Raw genomic sequence first — 22,168 nt, forward strand, 5'->3', positions numbered from 1 at the left:
AATATTATTATATAATTCATACAATTTAAAATTCATCAGAATTCCTTTACCCTTTATCTATTACCTCTCTTAACATAACGAACCAAGTCTTTTGGATTTATTAAAAAAATTACATAAATTATGTAAAAAACGATTTTCATGATAAAATTGACCTTTTTTATCCTCGCATCTTAATAGAATACATATAAAAAAGATTTATATGAATTCCTTACGGAATACGAGTATATAGTCGCACCCTCAGGTCGTATAAAAAACATTGCGATTTCCAGCTTGTAACAAACATACTACAAAAAAAATATTTTTATTCTCATTATTTTTTTGAATCATTCTTATTCTATTTTTGCATAGATACATTTACGTTGTCTGCTAGCGCTTTTACTAAAATTATGAATGCGTTTGTTTGAATTTTTATAGATTTCAATTTTTATCCAATTGTTTGCATATATGTCCAGAAAATAAAACATCTCTTCAACTAAAACTTTCTTAAACGTATTCCTCTACTCTTACACAGTGCGCTTTAGCAGTTACGGATGTGTGTTAATGATGTTTTATTTATGATGATTTTCTTCACAGCTTAGCAAGAGATGAATCAAATTACAAAAACAAATGCAGCACATAAGATTTCATGAAATTGCCGAATTCTTTTGTACAATTGGCGAATATAGCAATTCACGTGTAACCTGAGCCTGCTAATATTTTAGTTTTCTGATTTGTTAGCAAATATATTTAAGGAACTGAATAAAATTTACGTACCTACTTATATGCACCACCTACATTTGACGATTTAGTATAGTATAGTATTTGGATAATTTCTCACATTTATATTATCTTGTTATTATCTATCACTACTATAAATATAAGATAATTTTATATGTACATACAAGACTAAGCCGAAAGTTGTTTAAAAGTATAATAATAACAATTTTTGTAACAAGTAGGTCAAAAGAATAAAAAGTTGAGTTCAATCTTAAGTTGACACTTGCTTTTTTCCGTAGAAACAATTTTAAAATTCGTCGGTCATTCGAATTCTATTTACATTTGACCTTTTTAAAGATTAAGAACTAGTGACGAGAACTGTCTTCATATGCCATACATACGTTATACTGCTATGTATATCATATTATTCATAAATATTTTGATTTTAAGTTAAATAGTCAGTTCAATATTAAATTGATAATTTTCGTTTATGATATCAAGCTAATATTACCAAGAAAAAACTGAAGAGATAAAACGACATAAATAATAATACAACAAAATAAAATTAGAAATAAAAAAGTTTTTAGATAATTATTACAAAATGTTATCTGCCAATAAAAAACATATCAAAACACTATTTTTTTATGATTCTCGTCGCCATATCTAGTTAAAACCACTGCTAAGTGCTGGCTTAAATAATGGAGTTTTAAGAATATACCATAGAAGAGGACTTGTCTTATCTATTACGTTGTAGGTTACAATGGAGAAATAGTACTGTGTCACCTGCAGGCGCTAATTGAAGAACGGTAACATCCCTAACAGTTTCCTCAAATAAACAACCGTTATCACCCACTTTATATAAGTTTCATGATTGACACGACTATTCTCATTATGTGAACGACATTATAGTAGGAAACTTTTCAAACTTTAAACATTTATACAATGACCCATTTTTGATACGTTTTAAGTTAACAAAATATTAAAACCGATGTGATATAAAGAATCTGTAACGAAAAAAAAGTTTAAGTGAAAGAAAAACAAAATGACAGAAAAGCTTTTTTGGATTTTTATAGCGACTTTTTTAGTGGCTGTTGCTTCTTTTACAGTTTACGAAGACAATTTTGACGACGATACGTACGATGTCGATGACAACAATAATAACGGCGAAAGACAAGGAAAAATCTGTTAGTTTACAGTTTTTTTTTATATTATGTGTATTATATTTATATAACTACTTGTGGGTAACCAATATTTCGAAAAATGTTTTATAGAAATAACTATATTTTTCCTTTTAGTGTTTCCTTTCGTCAGTATAGTTCGATTTGCGAACGTGGATTGTGCCAGTACAAACACAATGAATGGCACATGTCTAGCTCGACGAGAATGCAATAACCTTAATGGAACTATTACTGGAAGTTGCGCTGCCAGAAGAGGAAGATGCTGTATCGGTATGTTGTATCTCTTAGCTTACAATGGATCTGTCATAGAAGTACTCCCATATGATTATATATATAGTTTATATATGTATAGTTTAAGCTTAAGATAATTGTTTTAGTTTCACGAGCGTGCGGTACTGCAACAAACGTAAACAACACCTACTTCACCAGTCCAGGATATCCAGCAGCTTACGCAGGTGGACAGGCGTGCTCAATTATTGTAAATCGTTGCAATAATAACATATGTCAGGTAAAAAGGCGATAATGTAGCATCAAATAATACTTTAAAAACTTTACTCGCAAAGTAACTGAATTATGTTATGCCTGACAAATAATAAATCTTAATAAATTTCAGCTCCGTATAGATCTTCTAGATATGGTACTCGCTCAACCGAACGGTGACGGTGTGTGCGCAACCGACGCCCTCACTATCACAGGAGGTAACACCATAGTTCCCATTCTTTGTGGTGACAATACTGGACAAACACTGTTCGTAGACTTCAATGGTAACGCAGCCATTACAATCAGTGTCACAGCTACTCTTGCCACCACATTTACGAGACGATGGAACATTAGGTTGACTCAACTTGGATGCGACTGTCCGGGCTTAGGTAATATATAAAACATACTAATTCATCCAGGCGTTTAGTGACACATGTAATTTTAACAATATATTAAACTGTTTTAGCTCCCAACGGCTGCTTGCAATATTACACGGGAGTAATGGGAACAATTAGAAGTTTCAATTATGGAACTGCTGCAAACACGGCCCTTAGTGGGTCTTTGGTGACGGGAACGAGACAGCTGGCTAACTTGAATTATGGAATATGTATAAGAATGGAGGCAGGATTCTGTGCGATACAATATTCACAGGTATTGCCGAAGTCAGACAGGCATTATAGAGAAATATATAATGTTTTTTTTTATTAGTTCTAAATTTATACAACAATTTGAGGCTATAAAATAAAATATTAATTGTTTAATTTTACCGTTATCTTGAATTTAATGAAAGGATCATTTCCAGTGACGTAAGGAACTTTCCATAAAATTTTCAAGGACTGTTGTCGAAGTCGACCGTTATAAAAATATTAAACTATTGCCATGTTGTTTATTAGGCTCCAAACGACGTGTTTTCGTTTACCGTCACGGGTGACGTGGAAGGAGCTGACAACACCGTCTTAGGTACTCCGGTAGGAGCAGTGAACGGCGCAGCGTGCACCACCGACTTCGTGGTTATACCAAACCCTATAGTTGTGGGCACCAACTTAGGCGCGGGGACCGATCGGTTTTGCGGATTAGGATTCGTTCCTGTACAATGTAAGCGACACGTTTCAATCATATATATATAAAATATAATCACTATGTATGTCTGCTTGTCTGTTACGCTTTCGCGGCCAAAACACTCAATTTTGATAGCATTTGGTACGAAGCAAGCCTGAATCGCAAAATAGATCATAGGCAACTTTTTTATACGTAACACTGAAGACCAAATCTTAAAATGCGAGCGAAATCATTTATTAATGTTTGATAAATGATAATCACATTATTTCTCTTTCTCGAATACTATGGATATGTCTCGGTTTTCTATGAAGATCATGTCGAAGATATATATATTTTAATCACTAGCTTTTCCAAACAATTTATATCATATTAAGAATTCAACTAATGAAGGCAACGGATAATTCTTAAAGTAATCGACCCGATTGTTATACAGAATAATTACTCTAAGATTAAACATGGAAAAAATTATTTCAATGTATATAAATTTTACATAGTTTTAAAGACAAATATGTTTGCAGCGGGAGCCAAGCCATTCGTACTATACGTGGTGACGGACGCCAACGAAGGTGCTACCGCCGTTACACCGCCGGATATTGCCAACAGAGGATTCTCTCTCGCCTATACCCAAATCGCTTGTTAGAATACAGTCAATATAACTTTAATATACCAAAATATAAATAAATTATTAAACTGAATTAACAAGTTTGTATTATTAATCGATGGATATACTGATATGTTTAATATAGATTAGTTATAGATTAATTTTTATGTAAAATGTAAAAAATTAATACGATTCGAAAAGATAACTTCGATGTAACAATTTTTAGTTACAAGTCTTACATTATCGTTTTCTTTTTGACCGTTTTAATGTAGCCAACGATAAGTGGTTTGAATTTGTAATAAAAGATTCATCTATAAGAACGTTTTATTAATCAAAGAATAATATAACTATAATACATATTCTATTCTTATGACAGTTTTCTACTGCAAATATAAATACGCACTAGCGAGGATTAATCTAATATATAAATAAAGACCAAAAATTCATCAACAATCTGTTAATATTTATGAAAGAGAGACGAAAGAAACCTTTTGTATTAAAATTTGTACGCAAATCAAATATGTTACAAAACATTAAAAAAAATGATTATTTTTTTTAGGGAAGCAATTCTAGAAAAAAAAAATTATATATAATAAAAACAAAAAGCCGATAAAAATTCGCAAATCGACACTGAATATGTTTTACCGAATTCCAATAATGCAACAAATTCACAACTCGCAGGCAACATAGTTGGATATTCTAAGTGTCATGTTGGTACTGCATCATATTCAAATTTATATCATAAAAAATAATATACAAATATTACGATCAATCAAAGCAACACTACGCCAAGCATGTCTCGCGCATAAACTGAAGGCAATACATATGATTTTTATTATTATGTACCATAAATAATTCTTGAATAAATAACTTTACTAACTAAAGAAAATTTACCATTGTTCCAATATTCTCTTTCACAGACTTGGTTTGAAACCAACTAATATAATCTTCATAGGCTTCGCAATCACATTTTTTTTTTTATTTAACAATGCAGTTTTGCCCTAAGTCAGTCTTTCAGAATTGTTTCGCTATAAAATATTCGCGTTTTTTTTCACATATTCCATAAATATAATGACTGTTGATAAACTTTTGATAATAATGATAATAACAATTTTATCTACCAGATATTTATGTTATAAGATTGGCTTGTTCAATAACTTTAATAAAGTATACAAATAAGAACATCAAACCAAAATTATAATTTTTATGTAACAAAAGAGGAAACTAAAACTTTAATATCACTTAGCATGAACTATGGGCACTGAAAACCAAGTCGCATCTGCAGTTTCATATACTATAATAACAGTGATCATCTTACTATTAGACTGTTATCATTCTTCCCCGAGTCTCCTTCATGTTATTCTTCATGTTATCAAACCATTTACCAACATCTGTGTTATCCTTTAAATCTTGAAAAGCTTTACAACCTTCAATGCTGCTCAGTATACCATACACTGATATATCGGCGAGATTGGGTTTTTTACCTCCAAGGAATGGCGTTCCTTTTTTATTAATGACAGTCATCCAATCATTAACTGCATTGTAAAGAGATTGACGGACATCATCTTGTATATTGTGCCTAAAATTATATAGATAGTACAGATAAATGATTCATAGTAAATGATAGTTAAGAGAGGAAACCATAAGAGCTTTGAATTTAATTAAATGACTTTTTTCTCTTGTTACACTATAACTATTTTAATTTAAGTCATGTTGTAAAAAAGTTAAAGTGAAATAAAATTACCTAGCCTTTAATCTTTTAGCAATAATCCACATAGCTGCGGCACCAACGTACACCATTACTGCACATTCCCAGCTGGGGAAGTTGTTTCTCCACCCACCCGCTTCTTCAAACCATTTAAATGTTTCTAATGATTCACTAGCAGTCCTGTACACATTTGGTGATAAAGTGTGGACAAGCACTCGATCTGCCCATTGCCGCCATTCACGTTCTTCACTAAAACATGAAAGAAGCAAATTATTATGTGTGATTTCAAGCAACTGTTATTAATGTTAATAAAATTATTATATAACTTACATCTCAGCAACACGCTGTTTTTCATCTGGTACAGCACTATTGTGCATAATAAAATATTTATTTGTAACATCTGTAGTAGGTTTTCCTGAATCATTTTCAAATTTTGAGACCGGGTAAAACTTTACAATATCACGCAAAGAATAGGACTTGTCTCTTATATGTGTTTCCAAAATAGACAAAATTGCAGTGCTATCTAAAAGTTGCTAAAAAAAAATATTTAATATACAATATAAAAAGTAAATAAATTAAACACTTTTCAATAAAATCTGCAATTAGTACCTGATATCCTCCATCAACTTTAGCCAGTAATATTGGCACTTTTTTATAGCCTGACCATTTAATAGCTTGGCGAAGAACAGCATCAACTTCAACTATCTCATAACTAATACCACGAGCATCTAAGTAGGCTCGAACTTTACAACAAAATGGGCAAGTCTGATATTGGAATAATACTAGTTGTAAGTTACTAGAGTCAGCTTCATTAATTACCTAAAATAATAAGTTACAAAATGTAATTATGTTTCTATGATCTTGTTTGATTCTTCAATCTTATGGAATGGTCATGCACACATGATAACATTAATAAGAAGTTTATATTCAAATTAGTAATATTTATATTTTTTAAATTTAAATGCAAATACAATACAAATATTTCAAAATATGCACTAAATAAATACTTTAAAAAAATATTGGCATTCAATACATTTTTTTGTTCATATATTTTGGCCACAATTAAAAACTAAATTATAATAACTAATTTTCATGATCTTGTAAAAATTATTTTTTATTCATTAAGTATTTCCCTATGGTTATTAGTCAGTTTTTTGCCAATTACTCATAACTATAACAACAATTGTAATACTTTCTGGCAAATATGTAAACTCAGTTGTCTAATATATTATCACTATCTAGAATAATACATTTGCAGTTATTAAAAAATATATTTGTATAGTTATACCTTATGAATAATTGTATTTTAAAATGATTATAGTATATAATGTTAAAAAATATTTTAAAAACACATAGATTCTAGATTGTATATAATACATAATTGCAATAAGCCTTACATAATTGTAAAGTTTTTATGAAAATCTTACTTTATAGTGAGACTTATACTCTGGTGCATCTTTCAAAAATGCAAACTCTTCATCCGATGAACTAGACAATTTCTTGGTATTTATTTTATAATGTGTATAACCGCCATACCCAGCTCCTACCAAAATACCGACACTCGCACTAATGAGGGTTAGCTTAGCGGTCGACCGGGGAGTTCGGCTTTTAGTAGAGTACAAAAATTTAGATAATGTAATATTTTCTTTAATAGAAGATAACACAACTCTGCGTAAGATTGTAGGACGCCACATTTTAGTGTTATTTAATATGCATTAAAAGCTAATTTTTAATTTTAGTTATTAAAATTACACTTGACAGTATTGACACTTCTCAATGGTCAATGTTGAGTTTTGACATTTAATAATGTTGACAATGAACTCTGGTAATACAATGTACAATAATAATTATTGTAACTTGCAAACAAAGGTACTTCGATTTCATAGTAATAACTAGGCTACATAGAAATGCAGTAATTTTTTCTAAATTTTTTTTGCCATTAAAATATGCTTGATAATATGGTCAATCTAAAGAAACAATTAACTGTAAAAAGTAATAAAGAGCAAACAACAATACAATACGATTCGTTACGACCCGAAACGACCATTGAAAGATCAGATCAGAGACTCGACTATAATGGGTGTTTAAGTTATTTTAAAAAGTCAGCGTACTAATAAAAATATCTTGATAAAACCCCTAGGTACTCTTGCAGCACTCTTCTTACACTTATATTCTATAACTTTAATCTATGATTTTTATTTTTCACATAGCTGTAGGTTTTGATATTATAATTATTATTATTCTACGTGAATTGTAATATAATTTTAAACGAAATTGTTTATTGACTTTCACTAATTTACGAGGCAATCCCGTCTTTCGGCAAAATCTATGAATTTTAGTTTTTTTAATATATATATATATATATAATACATGTTGTATCATGATTATATAACATACCTTATACTATATTATTGTAATAGCATACGGTGCATCAATGTTAAAGGACATGTTCGAAAAGACGAAATATGTTAGTTTAAACAAACGAAATAGAAAATGCAGCGCAACGACGACATGATGAATGAATGTTTAAGTACCAAAGTTCAAAAATAAGTAACACCTTGATTTTATCTCATTTTTATTTAAATTTATGTTAATAACCAAACACCGTACAAAGAACTGTTTATTATCTAAAAAACATAATACGCAGTTACCATTTTAAAAGAATAAAGTTTTTATAAACATTATGTTAAACGCTTGCGCCAAAGAGTTTGCGCAAAACGATCGTAATAATATTTAGATTCTATAGAATTGACTTAATTTTTTTTTTTTTTTAAATATTGTGTGTTAGAAGTGAATATATAATAATATTAATAACAATTTATATCATAAAAAATAATGTTATTGTAAATATCATCATAATAACGCTTTTAATATAAGATTCCTATTTCTATCACAGTTATAAAAGCATGTATAGAAAAATTGCAACAATATGTTAATCTTATATATTAATAGTGTAAGCCGATTTTTGTGCCAGTGATTATGGGACGATATCTGCATATAAAAAATCGATTATGGTTTCATTTTGAAAAGTTCTATCCGCAGATGTGCACATAATTTAAGAATATTTTTGCTTGCAATTTACTAAATTGTAGAATTTTACTGAGCGGAAAAAAGTTGCTGGCCGGTGAAAGAAAGCGGTGCCTCAGCTGAATAAGAAAAAAAAATGAAAAACGTAAAAGGAATTAAAGTATGTTATCGAACACCTGCCATAGGTTTCGTTGAATAAACGCGAAGTTTCGCGGGCGACCTAGTTTTGATATAAAAACGTGGTTGTGTAATAAATTATTTTAATAATTGCAATTACTTATTATATTTAAAAAAATATATAATATATATATCAATTTGAGATGATACATTTCTTACAGTGTAACGATAGCCATTAGAGTAGCATTAATAATTTATGAAATAAACTGAGACTCGATTTTAATTCGAAACATAGTATTTTGTGTTTATGGCTATGCCCTTTGCTCTTGTCTCTTACTAAAATCTAAAACTTGTATTATCTATGGTTGTCCGTCGCGATGTCTGATTGAAACATTAAAGTTAATCTGAAGATGTTTAATTTTGGTTTTGTTTTTTTTTAAAATTAATGTCGTAATTTTTAATATATTGCATTAATAAAGCGTAATTCTGGTTGGGGTAAAAAGAAAGGTGGGTACAGTAAAAACAATTGCCTTGCATTGAGTTTTAGCTGTTGGCGCGTTAATAATCCAGACTTTTAAAGTACTTTTATTTCACACTGTGCAATGGGTTTGTTATATGTGTAGAAGCGTGGTTATGCTCGAAGCATGCCTTCGACGTCGCGGTCGCGGGGCTCAGGGCGCGGGCCTGACGGCGCGCCACGGATTCAAGTCTTAGCGCCCATGTCGGAGCGGCAGCAGTTGGCTCTGGTGATGCAAATTTCATCCCAGGATGCCCCTCCAGGTAAACAATAATAGTGTCATCAAAAACATTTTGTATTATGTAGGTCAAATGTAACTTCCCGCCATTTTTATATTCAGCCGCTCCGACACCAGCTGAAGAAAGAAAACGGTCCAGGCAACAACGGAATGAACGAGGAGAAACCCCTTTACATGTAGCATCTATCAGAGGAGACCATGAACTTGTTAAAAAGCTTCTTGGTCAGGGTCAAGATCCAGACGTACCTGATTTTGCAGGTATTGTAAATAATATATTTAAACAATTAAATAATTTAATATAGAAGTTTAAAAGGGAGAATTATTAATTAGGGTAAACAAACTTTCATTTTTTTTATTGAACTATTTGTTCAAAGTCATATTTATTATGGTAGAAATTGTGGTATTTTCTAAAATTTAAATAGTAATATTCATTGCTATAGCAGATGTGTAAATCAATTAACAAAAGCTTCTTGAAATAATATATATATTTATAAAAATATACTTACATATATACATATTTGAAATAAAAAATACTATTATGCTGAGCTCAAATGTTGAAATCGCTTGTTGCTTATTTTCTATAAGTGACTTAATAATAATATATATATATATATTACTAATACTTACTAATAGCAAAATTGTGAGTATGAACAGTTTATTTTATTATGAATTTTATTTGGAACAATTTTTAAAGATTTATTGTAGCTCAATTTCTTTTTCAAGACTTTCGTCAGTCTTGTCATTACAAGATAAAAGTTTCATATTATAAATAAACTATTTATTTCCAATCTTCTGACTTTACTGTGTTAAACTTAAATTTAGTCATAAATATAAGTGCGGTGCCCATAATGAAATCATAAAACTAACTAATTTAAATTGGATTCCTTTTTGTTATCTTGGGGTAAGTAGATTCTTAATATTTATGTATTTTATTAAGTAATTTATATATTTTTTTCTATTTTTAGTTTCTGAATGTGATTGCAAAAAATTGCTTCATTGCTATACAAAATTTTTCACACCATAAATCATATATATGTTTGATAGTAACTATAGTATTTATAATGAGTATTTTCGAACTCTTTAATTATAATTTACCTTATATTTTATCTACTAACATAATCAATGTTAATATTTTCGGTCCTCTAACAATTATTAATTCGTACTGCTATTTATCAAAGTATTTGGTAGTCAGATAGCATGTAACTATGAAATATATATAGGCTCCGTTATTAAATAAAGTTTTTTAAGTTAATAGTTCTAATGGTTACTTATTGCTTAAACATTTAGTGTAGAATCCCATAGATATCAGTACAAAGACAGGTACTTGTACAATAGAAAAATTAAATAGTTGTATATAGAGTAAAAAGTTATTGAAACATGTTAATATGCTGATAAAGTTTAGACTAATAAATAAATTAAGTAAAGAATAAAGTTTAGAATATTAAAAAAGGTTGTCGGAGCTCTGAAACTAGGTACATTTGTATTTTGGAAATATTAATTATACTAATTGTTTATATATAGTAAGTAGTCTGTATAGATAGATATACTAAATAGTATAATATTATTAACTAATGTAAAATGATACTTCCTATCTGTAAATCATTACAATGTCTTATAATTTGTTCTCAAAATTGTTACAAATGTGAAAATGTGTGACAAATATCCAATATTAAATTAAAATTATAGTGTAAACAAATATTAAAAACAACATAACTGTAAACTTTACATTTAATTTGTTTTGTGCAATTTTTTGTTTTCATTTATGTACACTTATAATGTACTATATATTAAGATAGATAATCTATTACTACCTAGTTAAATGAAGTGTAAATTCATAAAAATATTCCCAGTTTTAATAGTAAAATTATGTTTTATTTATTATTTATTTTGTTGGCAATGCTTACTTTATGCTAGTATAATGAATTTATTATTTTCGTTTTTAGGTTTCTGCCTCTTTTTAAAGAATATTGTAGTAATTAAATTTGTATTTGTTTTTTTAAATATAATTTATATTAACAGGTTGGACAGCACTTCATGAAGCATGTAGTTATGGTTGGCTGGATGTAGTAACGGTGCTCGTTGAAGGTGGTGCTAATGTCAACGCCAAAGGCTTGGATGATGATACGCCACTTCATGATGCCACTACATCAGGCAATCTAAAAATGGTGAAATTTCTTATTGAACAGGGAGCTGATCCATTTGTTAAGAATGCAAAAGGCAAAATGCCATCCGACTATGCAGCTCCACATATTTTGGAATATCTACAAACATTAAAAGGTAAGAAACAGTATTATAACTGTACAGTAATTTTCAGTATTAAATTATATTAAACTTTGGGAGTGGCATTGTTGATTTAGAGTATTCAGTAATTATTATTTAGGAAAAAAGTTTGGGCTACCATTATTTAAAAACTTGATCTTGATAGATTAGAAAATAAATTTAAATATAATAATAATCATTCTCTTATCTTAAAACTTATCCCAATTTACAATAAAAATCTTAAATTAATTTGATAATAAATGGTACAAAAGATCTATATAATAATATTTAAAAACCCTTTGCCATTTGATCATTATGCATGTACATTATTACACTATATATATAAAATTATTGATATTTGTGTTGTTTGTCTAATTAAACAAGGCCAAAACGACGTAATGAAAATAAACGCTAACAATAACTGAAATTTCAACATCCTTAAAATCTGAAAGCATCTTCATCTCATTGTCAGTAAGTTGCTCTTTCACAACCAAACCGCTGAAGTTGATATAATTTGGTATGAAGGAAGCTTGAACTACACTAAAGGACACGGACTTCTTATTTTATTCTACTATAAATAGTGTCAAAATTAAACTCGCAATTGTAATATGTTAGACTCATTTTGTTATCCGGAAACTTAAATGACTATATTTATGTTGCTTAGCGAACTAAGGTCACTATACAATCAGAGGAACTTACTGACGTACATTTACTAAGTAGCATGACATCAAAATGTACGTTTTTATGATATGTGTTGACATCAGGCAAACCTGATGGTATGGTAACCACTGCCCATGAACATTAGTGCTGTAAGAAATATTAAAAATTTCTTACATCACTAATGTGCCAACAACCTTTGGAGTTAAGGTGCAAAGTACAAAGTTCTTTTGTGCCTTTGACACTGGCTCACTCACCTTTCAAACCAGAACACATCAATACTAAGTATTGCTGCTTGGCGGTAGAATATATGAATAGAGTGGGTGGTACCTAGCCAGACAGGCTTGCTAAAGCCCCCTGCCCCCTACCACCAAGTAATATTAATTATGTATATATTTATAACTTCGTTTGTTAAATAGAATGACACTTAATGGGTCGAAATAAGATAAAAATGAGGGCGGGGTTCATCATTCCCTTTAAAATATAAGTTATTTTTTGTGACACAGACATATGTATGATAAACGAAAAAATAAAATAATATTATTATAGCAAACCACGATTCTTGAAACCTCTACGACGTATTGTAGTATTCGAGTTATGGCCCGTAAACTATAAGTTTTAACGACGACATCATAACTTCTTTCGGTGTGTCAAAAGGCATATCGATGTGTTTGTCAGGCTTCATAGAGGAGCAGTAAGAGTTCAAAGCGGTTTGTTTTACCGTAGTCCTTGGTGACTTCAGGCGTAAAGTCAATGACAATGGAGGCGGTACCATAGAAGAATTGGTTCTATTAGTGGCTAACGCTTGCAATAGTCTACCAATTCGTGACACGAAGTAAATGAAGCGTATAAAAGCGGGTTCTGCCTAACGTCTGCCTTTTCCAAGCCCTAGCTTTTACGACTTATGACGTCACACCACTAATGCTGCTTCTAATTTTTTATGAGATGTTGTAATTAACTACGTCATTCACATGTGATTTTAAAGGAAACCTTCGTGCAGGTCTAAAAATTATCAAATATAAATCGTTTGGTTATGGTATAAATACTAGTTTGTTTATAAATTTGTCATATGAATGTTTTAAAATCTAGGGTCTATTAAGTAGATGTCTTATGTCTAAGATGGAACTTAAATATAATATATTATATTGCTAGCTTATTCTTATTCTTGAAGTCTTGTCGGGCCATTAAAATGTTGTTGGGGTTTCTGTCGATATATTACCAGAATCTGAAAATTTATAGCACATACATACTCCTTCGTGTATGCTGTTTAAAATATGAGAGCAATGGAATAGAAAGTGCACAGTTAATCTCTCATTGGAATGGCCGCTGCGGCCGAAATCGGTGAGGAAAAAAACCATTAGCTCACTAGTATCATCATATTATACTTCGATTTAAAAATTGTTAATAAGAAGTCATGTTTTCATACGCTCGAAAAAACAGATTTAGATTTAGTGTTGGTTAACGTAATGTGTTTCAGTTTAGGTTAGCCAACTTTAAATCAAGCTTACAATCTAAATATGGCAACACAAACGAGCTGCCACATTCCAATATCACGATTCCCTCGTACGAAATATTCTAATCTGTTAATTTATTAAATAAACTAATGTTTAGCTTAAAAGCATACATTTGTATAAAAAAGGCCCAATTAGCTTCAATTAAAATAAAATATTAACTATACAGTAATACTGTAAAAAACGATTTCGCGTTTACAAATTATTCCTTCATTTTGCGTTGTTTAATTTTTAACTCCATATTTCATTTTTGATTAAAATCAGCTTATTTTTTTATCGGAAAATTATTATATCATAATGGTACATAAAACTGACAGAAGTAGTATAATTTATTTATGTAATCTTATATTTTGAAAACAATTTGAATGCCTACTATTTTAAATATATATTTTACGGCTTATCCACCAAACCGCGTTAAAGCAGTACAGACTTTTTAGAAGACTTTCTTTAATAAAAAACGAAAGGCTTACTTTTTATGCTAATATTTTTTTTAAATTGATCACGTTTTTTTCGGCTTAAAATAATTTACGTTTACTTGATAAAGGTGTTGCCATTTAAAAATTTAATCCCGAAATAGTCAAATATAATTGACATGACCTTAAATTCTTTCTCTGCGGTCCGAATAAATACTACAATTATCTTCATTTAAATTAATAGTAGTAATTGTTTTTTTTTAATTATTTTATAAAAAAAACAAGTGTAGCGCGAGTATTATTTGTCTGTAATAAAATATGTTACGCTGTTAATTTTTTACTTAATGTATATAATTTATCATTATTAATAAGGTTACGACACAATTAAACTTATTTAATCTGATTTGATACAATTTATTAATATATAAATTTATATTATAAGCACACATGCGTGTAAAGGAACGTGCAGGGGCGTGTTGCTTAAAACATCGCGATGGCCGCTTCGTAACGTCAACGTCGTGATGTTGAATTTTCGAAGTAAAATTTATAGTTTCGTTTAAAAAAAAACCCTTTTTCACCGGTCTGATAATATTAAAACTTGTCGGGCATCGTGAAATGCAAAGAAGAGCGCTCGCGCACAACAAAGGGGAGTTGATATTGTTCGATTTGCTTTTCATATTCGCGTAGTGTATATTGCACGCTGTATTTAAATCACGATAAGATGCTGTGACCCTTTTGTGAAATACTTAATGACCTCTCTGACGTGACAAGCTAATTAGTTTAGACATCGAATTTATTAATTTTAGGTAAATTTTCAACGTATTATGACAATATATCGTGTTAGTAGCTTCACTAACATTGGAATAAAGTACTGGGTAATTGCGTTCAGTATTTTAATTATGCACATTTTTAAAAGCTATCGATGTCACACTTATGCTTTTATCTTGTAAGATGTTTTTGTATAAACTGCTATCTGCGAACATTAATTTGTACATTGTAACTTAAATTTATATAACCTTTTACAAAGTAACATATACCTATAGACTTGGAAGCTGTATGAATCAAATGAATAAACATTGTGCCCTGTAGACTTTCACTTAATATTATTACTATAGTATACAAATTCATATAAAGCTATATCATATGAAAAATGAAAATGTTATTCAGTAAAAATATTAACATGTACTTAGCGAATGACCACCAATGGATATAATGATGATGAAATTCAATATCTATTATATTTTATATCAATAATATTATAGATTACAGAATTAGTTATGATTTGAGATTAATAAAGGATTGCAACATTTTTGAATGTAACTAAAAATTAACTAGTATTTTATAAGGATTACCTATTTGCTGTAATTCCATTTGCTATGTTTTCTGATAAAATTAATTGTGACAGCAATTAATACTCATCTTAAAATATCAAATCTAGACAGTTTATGATTTCTATGTAGGCATGTAATAAGTATAACCACAAAACATGTCAATTTAACTTAAAAAAGAAAGGTCTTTTATAATATTATTGTTTGTAATCTTTTAATATTACAACATAAATTTTTAAATACAGATAACGCGAGAGCTGCACACACTGGTCGATCAAGGGATGACAGCAACAAAAAAGGTTGCAATGCAAGTTCAAACAGCCACTCTAACAAGCGAAGCAACATGGAGAGCCTAGCGCAGGGCGAAAATTTTGAGAGCAAGGAAGCCACCTCTCAAGAAAAAGGCAATAATGTTGAAAATAAAGATGGTAAAACATACTCCTTTAGTGGTCTGACTGGAGACATTTGAAGTTATAAAGAATTAAACTTTATAATATTTTTGTTTTGTTACGGTTTAAGATGTGAATCATAATAAAAAGCTTGTGACTTAAACATGTTTCTGTTATTAGAAACTACTATATAAACTGATCTTCTCTAATGCTGCCATTATCTTAATAATATAAAGTTCTTTCAGTTTCAAATATCTTTGATTATTCTAGATGGAGCACAGCTGAGTAGTGGAGTAGTATCATCAACACAAGATGAAGTTGGTTCAGGCTTAAAAAGGTCATATGCAGAAGAAGGTCAAGAGGCGGAAGCAACAGAAGATGAGATATCAAAACGGAAAAAACGAAAAGATAATGAAGAAAAGGAACCAATGGCGAAACCGGCTCCCGTAGCAAGAGGTGGCACTGGACGGTAAACATTAAATTTTTTATTTATATATAACTCATAACTTTTGTGTGTTAAATATTATCTTCAAAGGTGATGGAAAAGGGATGTTTAAAAATAAATTTACTTATAAGGTGGTTTTGAAAATGATTTAACAGAATACTAACTGGTAGCAAACCACCGGGACCCGCAAGTAAAACCGGAGCAGTGCCATTGGGCAAAGGTGGGGCAGCACAGAATAAAGGAGCCGGTGGTTCTTCAGGGAAAGGTGCGCAGGCGCAGGGCAAGGGAGGCGGCACTACGAAAGCTAATGCGCAAAGTACACATCAGGTAAAATTTGAAAACTAGTTAAATATTGATTCTTATGAAAAAGGTTATTTTTAATAAGTTAAGTTAATATACACAATATTTTTGTCAATTTGTTTCAATAGTAATATTAATATGATTTTGTACATTACTAGTTACTACATAATAGTAGAGTGGTATTGTTTATAAACATAAAAAATTGCCAAAAGAATAATTTTGTGAGGTTATCATTATAATTAATGAATTATTTTCTTAAAGAAACCTATATTAAAAACAAACATAAGATCTGTCTATCTAAAGTAATAAGACTAAGTTTCACAAGAATCCAATATTGATTTTGATACTTTCAAATATCAGGGTAAATCAGCAGCGAAAGGTGCATCAAGTTCACAAGCAAGCAAACAAGATAGAAAAAGTCCAGTAGCAAGTCCAAAACCAAATCAGGGTAAAGATAATGACTGTGATAATGAAGAGTCTAAGAGCCAGGAGTCCTCTGCACCTAAAGTTCCACCTCTCAAAATAGTCATACCCGGTGGGGCAAGTGGATCTGGTAGCCGTAATGAGCAAGAAGGAGAAGGTAAAGTCGTACATTATTCACTTTTAATAAATATATATATATATATATATAGTAGTATTGGCATAATAATTGTGTAATGCTAATATATTTAAATAGGCGGTACTGGTCAGAGAGGCAGCGGTAAGGGTAGGGGCAGTGCTTCAACGCTGCCTTATGTGATACCATGCACTAGTACTGACACAGGCCAGACTTCGGACAGCTCTGATGGTGTCTGTGAAGAGAAAAGAACTGGAGAAAGCAGCAAGGTAAGTAATATCTTCGCCATTTTTTTTAATATTGAGATTATAATTTTGTGACAGTTTCCACGGTACAATGTTAAGAAATTTTTAAAACTATTACAATGTAAGAGGCGTGGTCAGCCTGTTCAGGAGAATAAGGGTAATTAAGTTTCTATGACATGGTTACATGATATCAATATTTATATAAGTTACACTCAGTCTAAAGTTCTTGGTATTTTTTCAAAATAACTATTTCCTTAATCACAAGGTCTCTAAACTATCTATCCGTAACATTTATTACTTATAAAAAACCTGAAATTTATGTTCTTGAAGGAAAAAAAATACAAAAAATTATGTTTTATGTAGCATTGGTTTTGTAAGTTCATTGTTTTACCTACATTTTGCTATTATTACTTTATTGCCGAGCCGAGATGGCCCAGTGGTTAGAACACGTGCATCTTATCCGATAATTTCGGGTTCAAACCCAGGCAAGCACCACTGAATTTCATGTGCTTAATTTCTGTTTATAATTCATCTCTTGCTCGGCGGTGATGGAAAACATCGTGAGGAAACCGGCATGTGTCTAATTTCAAGGAAATTCTACCACATGTGTATTCACCAACCCACATTGGAGCAGCGTAGTGGAATATGCGCCAAACCTTCTCCTCAAAGGGGGAGAAGGCCTTAGCCCAGTAGTGGGAAATTTACAGGCTGCTAATGTATGCTAATGTAATGTATTATTTTATTCAACTATATAATTTGGATATTTTTTAAATAAATACATTTTTTTAAAATGAAGTTACAAGACAAAACTAGCACTCATGGTCGAATTGTGGTTCACGAAGAATTTGTTCTGAACATGATGATGTATGAAGTTAACTTCCAGAAGATGTATGACTGAGATGACATTTTCTCCTTACATATTTCTTTATTTTTCAGTGGTGTTTTACTCCATTCTGGATTTTTTGCTTGGGGATGATTATAGCGATAGAACCATTAAATTTTTTATAGAGGATCATTTTGTCTGTTTTTAAGATGTGATTATGTCAGTTACTCGACAGCTGTTGTACACTTTTATAGCTAAAGTTATGTTCAAAGTTACTAAAAACATAAATTAATATAAGTTCGCATGAATATTTTAGGATAACGTGTACGTGTGTATGCAATGCGATAATTTCCGTTTTTGATTTATAACGTCTCGTCAAATTAAATAGGGATTGTTTGAAGTATCACCTGCATAAAAAAACCGATTTGACAGTTTCAGAGATTTCGCGTAAAATAGCGCGGGACACGATGTACGAGTTTCCGTTAAAGGGAAAGCGAGGAAAACAACATTTTTGTATCGTTAGTTATTACATTTTAGCTTAGACATTTTGGATGGTCATAAAACATAACCCAGTCACTACAATGAGGAACTGCTATGGGATTACTGTGTTTGACAAATTACTAAATACTCAGAAACAACTGAAGACCTTTCGTTGCTATTCGGAACCGTGTTATGCAAAGCAATGAAGTAAACTCGTAAACTAATGTGTTAAAATGTATTGCTTAAGACGTTCATCGTATTATGAAAAGATTAAGTATTTGCCTGATAGTGTACAAATTGTAAAGTGGTCTTCAATTACGTCAGCTATGTCCCCATTGAGAGTGTGTTATTATAAAGCAATGATCGCGAAGATTACTCGTTGTCGAAATTGTAAATCACGGCCTAGCATCGACAAAAAATGATCTAGAAGTATGTCTTTAATTAATAAGACATTACAAGTAGAAGTAACTAGATCCAAAAAATATTAAATACTTGTCTTATAGGCAGGGCAAAGAGTACTTCGCTCCCACAGAACGAATGACGGTGATAAAGATAAGGGGAGGAGTTCTCCGACAGGGTCGGACAATCGCTCAGGACACAGTCAGGCTTTGAATTCCAACAAAAGTCCGCCGCCCTCTGTAAGTACTCTTGCCATAATCACGGTAGAGACCTTAGATGTTTTAGATAATATCTGTCTCGGTGTTTTACACTCTGTGATTGCCTTTCATTTTAATTTTGTAATTTTATTGCAGGGACATGACGGTGAGCACGCAACGTCTACTTCATCTGGTTCGGGTGGGAGATCTGAATCAGGTGAAGTGACAATATACAAAAAAAAAAAAAAAACTTATCTTTAACTTAATTACGTCGAATATGATATAAATATTATATCGATTTTCATATAACTTTGTTAATACTCATGAAACAATATTTTTATTTGATTAATTATGATAATACATTACAAATCCTTGATTTTTCTGCATGCTGTCTCTGTAAAATTGGAGCGAAATGGTAAGAGAAAACAATAATAATAAAAATAAGCAAGATCATAAACTAATCATACGTTTCTTATAGCTCCAGGGCCTTCTGTGGAGTTGCATCCGAGGAAGCGTAAGATCAAGTCTTCTAAGGACAGCCACTCACGGGAGTCGAAGAATGAACAAGTGCCCGACAGCACTACACTCACTCACAACATCACCCATTCGAACCCGTACCAGATGTACATACATATACGTAAACAGGTAATTTTAAAAACCAATCCAAATGACTTACAAAAATAAGTTCGCTGAAGATGTTCAATATATCTTATAAGTAACTTTAAAATTATTTTTAGATTGAGCGGCGTCAGAAAGGCTTGTTTCCAGTAAAACCAAAACCACCCAAAGATTTCAACAAATATCTAATGAATCGTTGCACATATACCCTACAGAACAACGTAAATCCTGAGCCACAAGTCGAAATACCAATCAATTTGCCTACACAAATGGTAAACGAATTTTTGGCTCAGGAAAAAGAGAGGTAATGTATAGAAAAACACTTTTTTTTTGCTATTGTTAAATAACATCACATAAATAGTATCTTCTTAATATTAATATAATACAATTTTAAACACAGGACACGTTTGCGTATTCAGCATCTAGTTGAGAAAGAAAAACTTGTTCTGGCCGTCGAACAAGAGATACTGAGAGTTCACGGGCGCGCCGAACGCGCTGTGGCTAACCAAGTAATATACCTTAATATTTTATTACCATATTGTAATATGAATAAATTTGCTATGAACTTGTCAGATGTAAATTATATTTATTAACTTGAATGTAAGTATAATTTTTGTTGATTTGGATGCTAATTATTACTAATTTGCAGGCTCTTCCTTTTTCGGTGTGTACAATACTACGCGACAAAGAAGTTTACAACATTTTGGCACCGGATCAGGAAGAGAAACGCAACGCGCAGCGCTCTCGCTGCAATGGACGGCAGATCAACTCGTGGCTGCAGGAGGTCGATGATAAGTGGGAGAAGATCAAGGTGATGACTCGTTCAAATTTAAAAATAAAAACGTGTAATGTCATTATCCTTACATCCTTTCGCAACCTAAACATATTTTATGTTAAAATTTGGTACAAAAATTTTAAGGAATGAAAAGTATCGTTTACAAGTCTTGTTTGATTACAGGAAGGAATGCTTCGACGTCAACACACTGAAGCAGAAACATTGCATGCGGTACAAATGATGGGATGGGAATGGAAGTTAAAAGAACATGGTCTGTGCGATTACAAAACAACGCCTAAAATCGAACCCACGCATGTACCACAAATTCACGTGTCAAATTTTGACTTGCCCGCTTGAATTTTAAGTTCATATTGCCTGTGTTTATGTAAGGCTAGCACAATTATTGTGCCGGCATAACTCTAAGTTTTGTCATTCTAACGATCTCTTAACACTTTTATAACATCGATTGGTAATACGACTCAAGCGGAGCTACGAAATTGGATTATAACGTTTCTAAATTTTTCGACTGTCGTCGACCCTTTCTAAGGATTCTCCTGCGCCCCGCTTTCCGGTATAGGCTGACTCTGGACTTAATAATAAAAAAAATATCATCTACTAAAAATCAAGAATCAAAGCAGAATCAATCGCTACCGGAATTCGGATATAATTTACTTATAATTTCCCATTAGGCATCTGATAAAAAATCAGATCATTTTTGGCGCACTAGCCATTTTCTAATGTGATAAACACATTTATAATTGATTTTAATTAGATTAGGTATAAAGGTACAATTTATTTTAAACTTTTAATTTCAAATGTGTATATAAAGTCGTTTTTATTCTTATTTTAAATAATTTAGATTTATGTCTCTAATGATAATTGTTTTAATAAAAACTTCTAATTATGGATTTAAAACAATGGTACAGTTTATATTTAATTTTAATTTTTAATGACGTATTTAAAGGATTATTTTAATAATTAGCTGAATTTTATAATCATGTGTTGATTGTATTTCTTAGGTTAGCTATACAATGAATGTTTTGTGATCATTTCCTTATATGACATAATGTTTTATCATTACTTTTATATTTTTATTATAATAATTTTATTATCTTTTAAATAAATTTGCGTATTGTATAATTTATTTATGAA

General features: G+C 30.8%; 3 protein-coding genes across 8 annotated transcripts; 2 read left to right on the plus strand and 1 right to left on the minus strand.

The window, feature by feature from the left end:
* The first annotated feature begins 1,681 nt into the window (after window positions 1-1,681).
* On the plus strand, window positions 1,682-4,053 carry LOC125076252. The gene is made up of 7 exons (XM_047688342.1): window positions 1,682-1,880; window positions 1,992-2,144; window positions 2,252-2,382; window positions 2,488-2,743; window positions 2,821-3,005; window positions 3,248-3,449; window positions 3,932-4,053. The coding sequence occupies exons 1-7, from the start codon at window positions 1,739-1,741 to the stop codon at window positions 4,051-4,053; spliced, it is 1,191 nt and encodes a 396-aa protein (XP_047544298.1). The 5' UTR covers window positions 1,682-1,738.
* A 343-nt stretch (window positions 4,054-4,396) lies between these two features.
* LOC125076254 (prostaglandin E synthase 2) lies at window positions 4,397-7,499 on the minus strand. The gene is made up of 5 exons (XM_047688346.1): window positions 7,150-7,499; window positions 6,332-6,541; window positions 6,053-6,255; window positions 5,759-5,971; window positions 4,397-5,593 (listed from the first exon to the last, which is right to left on the minus strand). The coding sequence occupies exons 1-5, from the start codon at window positions 7,414-7,416 to the stop codon at window positions 5,335-5,337; spliced, it is 1,152 nt and encodes a 383-aa protein (XP_047544302.1). The 5' UTR covers window positions 7,417-7,499; the 3' UTR covers window positions 4,397-5,334.
* A 1,746-nt stretch (window positions 7,500-9,245) lies between these two features.
* LOC125076237 (ankyrin repeat domain-containing protein 11-like) lies at window positions 9,246-22,022 on the plus strand. 6 transcript variants are annotated; one of them, XM_047688304.1, is made up of 16 exons: window positions 9,246-9,373; window positions 9,490-9,646; window positions 9,724-9,879; window positions 11,641-11,898; window positions 16,035-16,217; window positions 16,449-16,647; window positions 16,779-16,950; window positions 17,284-17,503; window positions 17,600-17,748; window positions 19,531-19,665; window positions 19,780-19,789; window positions 20,102-20,268; window positions 20,361-20,545; window positions 20,642-20,750; window positions 20,891-21,052; window positions 21,200-22,022. In XM_047688304.1, the coding sequence occupies exons 2-16, from the start codon at window positions 9,511-9,513 to the stop codon at window positions 21,371-21,373; spliced, it is 2,415 nt and encodes an 804-aa protein (XP_047544260.1). In that variant the 5' UTR covers window positions 9,246-9,373; window positions 9,490-9,510; the 3' UTR covers window positions 21,374-22,022. The 6 variants fall into 6 exon arrangements, with proteins under 6 accessions (XP_047544260.1, XP_047544259.1, XP_047544258.1 ...); XM_047688303.1 differs by having other exon boundaries at window positions 16,035-16,193; window positions 19,780-19,840; window positions 21,200-22,019; XM_047688302.1 differs by having other exon boundaries at window positions 16,794-16,950; window positions 19,780-19,840; window positions 21,200-22,018.
* Window positions 22,023-22,168: the final 146 nt, after the last annotated feature.

Source organism: Vanessa atalanta, chromosome Z (genome assembly GCF_905147765.1).
Source record: "Vanessa atalanta chromosome Z, ilVanAtal1.2, whole genome shotgun sequence".
In the NCBI taxonomy this organism is placed as follows: domain Eukaryota; kingdom Metazoa; phylum Arthropoda; class Insecta; order Lepidoptera; family Nymphalidae; genus Vanessa; species Vanessa atalanta.

What these genes read in the sequence shown, in the direction of transcription:
- LOC125076252 (XM_047688342.1), top strand. Translation starts at nt 1,739, where the DNA reads ATGACAGAAAAGCTTTTTTGGATTTTTATAGCGACTTTTTTAGTGGCT. An exon ending in CGAAAGACAAGGAAAAATCT is followed by an intron (nt 1,881 to 1,991) that starts GTTAGTTTACAG and finishes TTTTCCTTTTAG; the next exon opens with TGTTTCCTTTCGTCAGTATA. An exon ending in GTGCGATACAATATTCACAG is followed by an intron (nt 3,006 to 3,247) that starts GTATTGCCGAAG and finishes GTTGTTTATTAG; the next exon opens with GCTCCAAACGACGTGTTTTC.
- LOC125076254 (XM_047688346.1), bottom strand. Translation starts at nt 7,416, where the DNA reads ATGTGGCGTCCTACAATCTTACGCAGAGTTGTGTTATCTTCTATTAAA. An exon ending in AGTATAAGTCTCACTATAAA is followed by an intron (nt 6,542 to 7,149) that starts GTAAGATTTTCA and finishes TTATTATTTTAG; the next exon opens with GTAATTAATGAAGCTGACTC. An exon ending in AAACAGCGTGTTGCTGAGAT is followed by an intron (nt 5,972 to 6,052) that starts GTAAGTTATATA and finishes TTCATGTTTTAG; the next exon opens with TGAAGAACGTGAATGGCGGC.
- LOC125076237 (XM_047688301.1), top strand. Translation starts at nt 9,511, where the DNA reads ATGCCTTCGACGTCGCGGTCGCGGGGCTCAGGGCGCGGGCCTGACGGC. An exon ending in ATGCGCAAAGTACACATCAG is followed by an intron (nt 16,951 to 17,283) that starts GTAAAATTTGAA and finishes TTCAAATATCAG; the next exon opens with GGTAAATCAGCAGCGAAAGG. An exon ending in ACATACATATACGTAAACAG is followed by an intron (nt 20,269 to 20,360) that starts GTAATTTTAAAA and finishes AATTATTTTTAG; the next exon opens with ATTGAGCGGCGTCAGAAAGG.